This window comes from Physeter macrocephalus, unplaced genomic scaffold, assembly GCF_002837175.3.
Source record: "Physeter macrocephalus isolate SW-GA unplaced genomic scaffold, ASM283717v5 random_1097, whole genome shotgun sequence".
NCBI classification, from domain to species: Eukaryota; Metazoa; Chordata; class Mammalia; order Artiodactyla; family Physeteridae; genus Physeter; species Physeter macrocephalus.
The window spans coordinates 9,578-17,401 of NW_021146984.1; the positions used below are offsets into that span (position 1 = coordinate 9,578).

Here is a 7,824-nt window from a genome sequence, read left to right on the forward strand (position 1 = left end):
GCATGGCTGAAGCATAAAATCCACAGAGAAAAATGTTGAGAAACCAAGCTGGATACGTATGCAGGCACTAGATCAGGAAGGGACCTCCCTGCTGAGCTAAGAATAAGCCTCTCATTGTTTGACTAAGGAGCTGAGGTAGGGAACTAGTATGCCATCCCAGCCTACAATAACCTCCTTAATACCCAAACCTATCTGAGAGAAAGCTATCTGAGGGAAAAATGGGGGAAGCTATCTGAGAGAAAAATGGCCTAAGAAATCCCTCTCTGTCACAAGTTTAGGTTTAATGATCTCTCTTTCCCCATGAAGACCTGAAACCTATTCTGCTTCAGGACTTAGCAACACATGCTTTCCTTCTCCTCCAGAATTACAACTGCTTCAGCAGATGGACTGAGCGCTCAACTCACATGTTTTGTTCTCACTGTTAAGACCTCAAGCATCAATGAGGCTACTACTCAGTCAACGGACAAAGGCAGAACAGAAGGTTCCAAATCATCTGCTTTTTGCTCAGCCCTGTGAAAAGCACTAATTTCAGGTTCAAAAGAAGTAGGAGCCACAGTCCCTGTCCAAAACAAGCTTACAAATTAGCCTAGAAGACAAGACAGAAATATAAATAATCTATACATAACACAATATTATAACAGCATTATTTACTTACACAATAAAGTACCAACCTGGGTAACATGTATAATTAGAAAATAGTGCAATAATACTAGGGTACTAACTGTACAACCAACAAGTCTCAGAAGAGTTAGAGAAAAAGATCAATATTAACTGGTATTATCAAAGGTCATTATTATTAATATTACCCCTGCTCGGCATTTAATAGATGTTTCTTTTGGCCAAGCTCAATCCTTAGAAGGGAAACCTAGGCAGGAGCTTCTGACAGGCCACAATTATCTACTCCCCATTCATTCCTTTGCCAGTCCCCTTGTATAAACACTGTGATTTTCCACAGCCTACTGTGCCCACAAGACAGTCCCCAAATGGTAGCCCTGTGCTTTTCACCTTCCTCTACTGTGGGATGTCGAAGGGGCCCGGACAAGTAATAATGACTAGCCCCCCGCTCCACAATCCAGACCTGGGATCAGATCTCAGCAAGCAAAAATTCAGCAACTGGTCAACCCAGGTTTCCAAGAGAATTCCAAACAAAATCCCTAGGTACTTTAGCAGAGATGTTTTACAAATGTTAATCAGCTCACTTTTGCCTTTTACATCTTCCCCCCCTACTTCTCCCCACCTTCCCCAGGTACAGCTTAAGCTTTATCAGACGTTCTATAGGTAACTTTTCCACAGAAAGGGCTCTCCAACGACGCAAGCAAACCTAACACCCAAAATGCAAGTCACCACTCAGGCACCTGGAAAGAGGAAGTAAAGCAAAGCTGTACAAGGAGAAAGGAAATAACAAATACCCTACCTCTACCATAAATTGTTCCAAGAAGGAATTCTCTTCAAATGGCTCTGTCTTCAACCGATCTGTAACAAGAAGGGAGGCAGAAAAGAAATATGAGGCTTAGAATGAGTTTCCTACCTGTGAGATGGAAAGGGAACAGAGCCCAGGACTTCTTGGGAAAGAGGATAAAGATGCAACACCCAGAGACACCTAGTCCAGTGGGAGAAGAGGACAAACAGGAAGAAAGGCTGATTAGCAATAAATGACAGGTTCAGTGGCAGCATGTGCTCTAGAAGGTTTTCCCACCACAAAGACAGGTGAAATTGAATTTTTATTCTGAAGTTGGAGCTATGAAGCTTCCTAAAGTCCCAAGTCATTTTTCCCTCATGCAATTTTATATAGCTGTTGGCCCTTTCCAGAGTCTTTCCTTGCCATTGCCTAGGGCATGTCTGGACTCAGTTACAGCTTCTATTGGATACTTGGGCCCCAGCCAGGTACTTGAAGCAAAAGAAGTGTCATCTAGTCTCCAGTCCTGGTCAGCACCCAGCACCCACCCTCGGGAAAGCACCTCCCTAATGCAAATGAGTCTCCCCCTTTGCTAAGGCTCTTCGACTGTCTGTACCACTCCCGACCCAACTCCTCAAAGAATATCCTCTCACCTCGGCTCAGCGTAGCCCCACTCTCCTGGTAGTCCTGGATCTCTAGATCTTTCATACGAAGCAATGTTGCTAGGTCCCTCACCTGGCACTGCAGTGCCAGACTCATGCCCATCAGAGGACGAATCAAATGTTGGGAGACCTTCCATGGAAGAGATACCAATTAGCCAACAGATAAACATAAAGTACTCCCTAACAGTGTATAAGGTACCAGGAAAAAATACTGAAAAACAAATGTTTTCACAGGAACTTGTATTTTCATAGTCAAGCAACCCATTTACATGAATGTAAACACAAATATAATAATTAAATAAGTATATGAAAGAGGTTCAAGGATTTTCTTTGTGGCACAGATAAAAGGATGGGAAGAATAAAGGAGAACATGTATGAATAGATAACCTAGAGCTGTAATTTAAAGACAAGGATGTGATACAGGTGATAAGAGGTAAGTGTGGACTCAACTCTCAGCAAAAACTGAGAGATGAAATCAGAAGATCCAAGAAACCTCCAAGTAGGTGCAACTAAAACAGAGTATGCTAGCTGGAGTGTAATAGAAGACAAATATCAATAGAAAGTAGAGAACGGTGAAAGTCAAATCAGACCCAGATACCAATTATGAACCATTTCAGGGCTGATGATAGCCCAGAATGAGGCCAGAGTTTCCATGTGTTCCCACAAATGCAGCAAAGTCTAAGGTCATTGTTGTAACAGAAACAAGCCAGTCACCAAGACACCAGCCTAGGAAGGAATAAACCACCCCTCCACACAGCTTGCTCTTAACCAGAGGGAAGAAGGATGTAAGCATGGCTACACTGCAGTGCAGCTAGAGTGATGCTCTCATATGATAATGCATAGCTATATAGAATAACCATTCCATTCACCTATACAAGGTGTCGATTAGCCGTCAAAAAAATTAGCTAAAATCGATAATTTGTGGCTGGGGGTGTATTATGAAAGTTCCTTTCCCTTCCCCCAAGGAGATGCACTAAAGGAGGCAGTGAGAAGAAACGCCCTAGATCAGAGGTCAGCAGACTTTTTCTGTAAGGGCCAGAGAGTCAACATTTTCAGCCCTGTGGCCCATATAGTCCCTATCACAATATTCAACTCTGCTGTTGTAGCAAGAAAGCAGTCATAGACAACATGTAATAAATGAGGGTGGCTGGGTTCCAGCATAACTTTACAAAAATAAGCAGCAAGCCAGGTTTGGCCTGTTGGCCATAGTATGCCAACCTGTACCCTAGACCTAAAAAGGATAGCTTTTAGACAAGAAACCCCACAGAGGCTTGAAGTGAGGAAAAGGTACTAAAGTGGCCCATGAGATGTGCAAGCCAGACTCACGTGGATCAGGATCAGAAGTCTGGACTCTTCAGACTTGTATGTTTTCATTTCCATTAATGTTCTAGTAAAACTTATTACTAAAGACTTCAGGTGTATTGTGGCTCAAACTAACAGGAAATGATTCTTTTTCTCTAAAGACAGAGTAGAGGAGAAGACACTGGGTGTGTGTTAGGGTTGTGGGAGGTTAGGGTTTAGCGGCAGCAGCTTTTGCACCAGCACCAGGACCCAAGAAACGCAGGGTAACAGTGCAGAGTGGAAGGCCGGCAATCAGGTGCAGCTATAGACACCCGTCACTTCTTTCTGTCACATAGCACATCCCAACCTAGAACTGTCTCCCAGCTCAGTCCTTAGTATAAACTTAAACCTCCAGGAAGTACTGTTCAGAATGTGACAGAAGCTCTGCTTTTGGAAAATGTATCTGCTCTAGACTCAACTCTCTTTCCTAGGAATTGTTTTAAGTTTGGTCCTTCTCAAGGGAGATAAGGAGGAAAAATAGGTGAATACTTGTATGAAAGCAAGCCAATGTTTGGTGAGCTGAATTGAAAATAATTGCCACTGCTAACCAAGCAGCATCACCATCCATTTGCTGGCAGCACTCAAATAACAGAAATTCCTAGAGTTAATAACCAACCTTTCTCTGGGGGCTACTTTCACAGCAATTCCTTTGAGTAGTGGTAAATATAACAGCATGAAACATGATGAGAAACATTTTTAATCAATGCCATATCTAATTAAATGTGGTAATTATTGAAATTATTGATAGGACTCCAATGTCTATAGAGCATTTTTTAAAAGCTTTTTATCCTTACATATTTCAACTTCTCAAATAATTTCATAGGATTGGGTTACACCACTCTGACTCATTGGGGTATAACTCATTTCAAAGTTACTTGAACCCTAACTTAGATCAATTAATTAGAATAAAACATTGTGGCTGAAGCAACAGATTTCAAAGCAAATCCACTGACACTACAAAGAAAAATCTTGAAGTGCTTTAGGAGGCTGGGACACTCCCTCCCCTTCATTTACAGACAGCAACATATGAAAAGATGCAGTTCAATAAATCAATTCAACAAATACCTACTGGGTGCTGAATACACGCTCTGACCCTGTGAGGCTTCTGCCCTCAAAGAGATCACAACAGTTAAGGAAGTCAGGAAGTGTGGTGGATATAGAACAGGAGTCGCCAATCTTCTCTAGAGGAAAAGCTATTTATAATTTTCCCCAGCATCTTCAGATTTCCCATAGAAATGTTCATAAGTCATAGGCAAAAGAGCAGGAGGGCAGTTATCAATCCCAAGATGAAACGTATCATGTTTGGATATAATGAAAAGAATAATAGACTGGGAATTAGGAGACCAAGATTCTAGCCCTGGCTCTCATAGCACCTAGATGTGAAAATGGAACCCCAAGTGCTCTCATGGTCCTTGTCTTTTTTATTTTTATTTTATTTATTTATTTTTAAAATAAATTTATTTATTTATTTTCGGCTGCCTTGGGTCTTCGTTGCTGCAGGCGTGCTTTTTCTAGTTGTGGCGAGCAGGGGCTACTCTTTGTTGCGGTGCGCGGGCTTCTCATTGCGATGGCTTCTCTTGTTGCGGAGCACGGGCTCTAGGCGCGCGGGCTTCAGTAGTTGTGGCTCGCGGGCTCTAGGGCGCAGGCTCAGTAGTTGTGGCGCACGGGCTTAGTTGCTCTGTGGCCTGTGGGATCCTAGAGCGCAGGCTCAGTAGTTGTGGCGCACGGGCTTAGTTGCTCTGTGGCCTGTGGGATCTTCCCAGACCAGGGCTCGATCGCATGTCCCCTGCACTGGCAGGCAGATTTTTAACCACTGAGCCCCCAGGGAAGCCCCTTGTCTTTTTTTTAAAAAAACAAATTATGGAGTTGGACTATTTGCTCTCACAGGCCCACTATAATGCTAAGGTTAAGTAATATTACATATGTTCTCTTATTTAATCCTCACATCTCTGTGGTAAGGTCAGGATTGGTATCACCATTTTACAGATGAAGAAACTGAGTCTCATAAAAATTCAGTAACTTATCCAAAGTAATACAAGTAGTCAAAGCGATGGAGCTGAGTTACAAACTCAGGTCTGCGGGTGCTCCTTCTACCACCAAAAAAACCTTCAGGTGTGACTCCTGGGAATCATAATCTGGCCAAAGAGTGACAAATGTGAATCTCAAAATATGGAATATGAAGAATTACGTTAGAAAAAAAAGATAAGAATAACAACAACAAAAAAGAATTACATTAGCTACTAGGAAGAATAGACAGTGGGAAGGAGGAGGGGGTGATGAAGAGAAGTTGGCCAGAAGTGGAAATGGGCTCAGTGTTAGAAAGCTTTGTATATTCCATAATATCCTGCAGAGACATAAAAAGTATTACGTGATTAATGTGAATGTGGTACGGAGTGTGGGGAAACAGGTACTCTCCTACTCTCTGATATGACTTGGAGGAGTTAAGCTACACAGTCTCTCTGGAAGACAAGACAATATTACGTTAGCGGGATCAAAGATGCAAATACTCCTTGATTCAGCTATTCCACTTCTAGGAATTTACTCACACGTTTACACATAGAAAAAGTAAATACAGGATATTCACTACATATAAAAACAAAAGAATGGAAACAATTTAAGTGTCTACTAGCAGCAGAGCAATTAAATACACTTTGATAAACTCATTCATCAAAATGCTATGTTGCCATTAAAAAATATTAAGGCAGGTCTTCTAAATGTATTGCTGTGAATGATTTCTACGTGCTAAAACTAAGTGAAAAAAGCAAGGTACTGAACACTGTGAAGAGAATGCTGCCGTTTGTGAAAATACATATATCTAGATATGTATTTGACTATATGAGTATACTCATATATACATATATATATACTGATATATATGTATATATATATATACATACATAGACACACATATATATGTGGCTTTCCTTGAGAATTCACAAGAAGCTGACAGCCGTAGTTGCTTCAGAGAAGGAAAATGAAGGACTGGAAAGGGAGTAGAAAGAAGACCTATTTCTTCCCTACATACCCTTAAATGCTATTTGAAGTATTTGCCTTTTGCATGAGTTACTCATTCAAAAAGAATTAAATAAAAACTATGACAAGAATGAGTAACAAACAAAAATTATGACTGTGTGACCTCACAGACACACACACAAGCCTGAAATAGTATCCGCCTACATCCTCACCAGTGTCCACTGGCTCTAACTTTTTCCCTATAAAGCTTCCTCAGGTACAGGGATTTCCCTGGGATGGCATTCTTCTTCTTTTAATAATATACCTTGAAGCATAATTATTAATAAATTGTTCTCCCCATGGCCAACCAAGATTCATTCCACTCTAAACACTGTTGCCTCTTTTTATTTATTTATAATTATTTTTATTTATTTATTTTTTTGGCTGCATTGGGTCTTCATTGCTGTGTGCGGGCTTTCTCTAGCCATGGAGAGCGGGGGCTACTCTTCATTGCAGTCCACGGGCTTCTCATTGAGGTGGCTTCTCTTGCTGTGGAGCATGGGCTCTAGGCGTGCGGGCTTCACTAGTTGTGGCACATGGGCTCAGCAGTTGTGGCTCATGGGCCCTAGGGCACGGGCTCAGTATTTGTGGCACACGGGCTTAGTTGTTCCACGGCATGTGGGATCTTCCCGGACCAGAGCTCGAATCCATGTCCACCGCATTGGCAGGTGGATTCTTAACCACTACGCCACCAGGGAAGCCCCTGTTGCCTCTTTTTAAATTGCAGCTCCCCAATTAGAGGAATTTGCCTAGAATAGCTAGGTTTTCTTCACCCATTACTTTCAATTATAATATCGTTATACAAGTGTTCTTTACTGTATTCTTTTGAAAGAAAAAACCATTAAAACCCCTCAGCTTCCAACAAGAACTGCCTCCCCAATCTCACTCTTCTGAATTTCCAGGGCTGTGTGATATAAAATGAGAGTAGCTATTGCTAGGGCTTCCCCAAGGCTGCCCAAATGGTTTGGTGCCATAACAAGCATTATTGAGGGAACAGTGCCTCCTGGTGTTACTTAGAAAAAGTAACAGGGGTTTTGAACAAGATAGATAAATTCTACCTAAAGCATGGTGGAAATTTTCACAAGAATTTCAATTAAAATCAACAAAATTGAGTGATTATTATTTGCTAAGCACTGTTTATGGGCCTTAAAAATTCAGAGGTTAATGAGCAGTAGTTCTTCAAACACTCAAGAGTAGCTTGGGTCAAAAATACTAGATCAGGGGCTTCCCTGGTGGCACAGTGGTTGAGAGTCCGCCTGCCGATGCAGGGGACACGGGTTCATGCCCCGGTCCGGGAAGATCCCACATGCCGCGGAGCAGCTGGGCCCGTGAGCCATGGCCGCTGAGCCTGCGCGTCCGGAGCCTGTGCACCACAATGGGAGAGGCCACAACAGTGAGAGGCCCCCGTACCGC

General features: G+C 42.2%; 1 protein-coding gene across 1 annotated transcript in view; it reads right to left on the reverse strand.

The window, feature by feature from the left end:
- Positions 1–1,414: 1,414 nt before the first annotated feature.
- LOC102989694 (non-homologous end-joining factor 1) overlaps positions 1,415–7,824 on the reverse strand; it is a gene marked incomplete at its 3' end in the record, with an annotated part of 12,361 nt that continues 5,951 nt past the window's right edge. The window contains exons 4-5 of the mRNA XM_028487258.1: positions 2,050–2,188; positions 1,415–1,473 (exon numbers count right to left, since the gene is read on the reverse strand). Of these exons, the coding sequence (XP_028343059.1) occupies positions 1,415–1,473; positions 2,050–2,188 (198 nt within the window). The remainder of the gene's footprint in view (positions 1,474–2,049; positions 2,189–7,824) is intronic.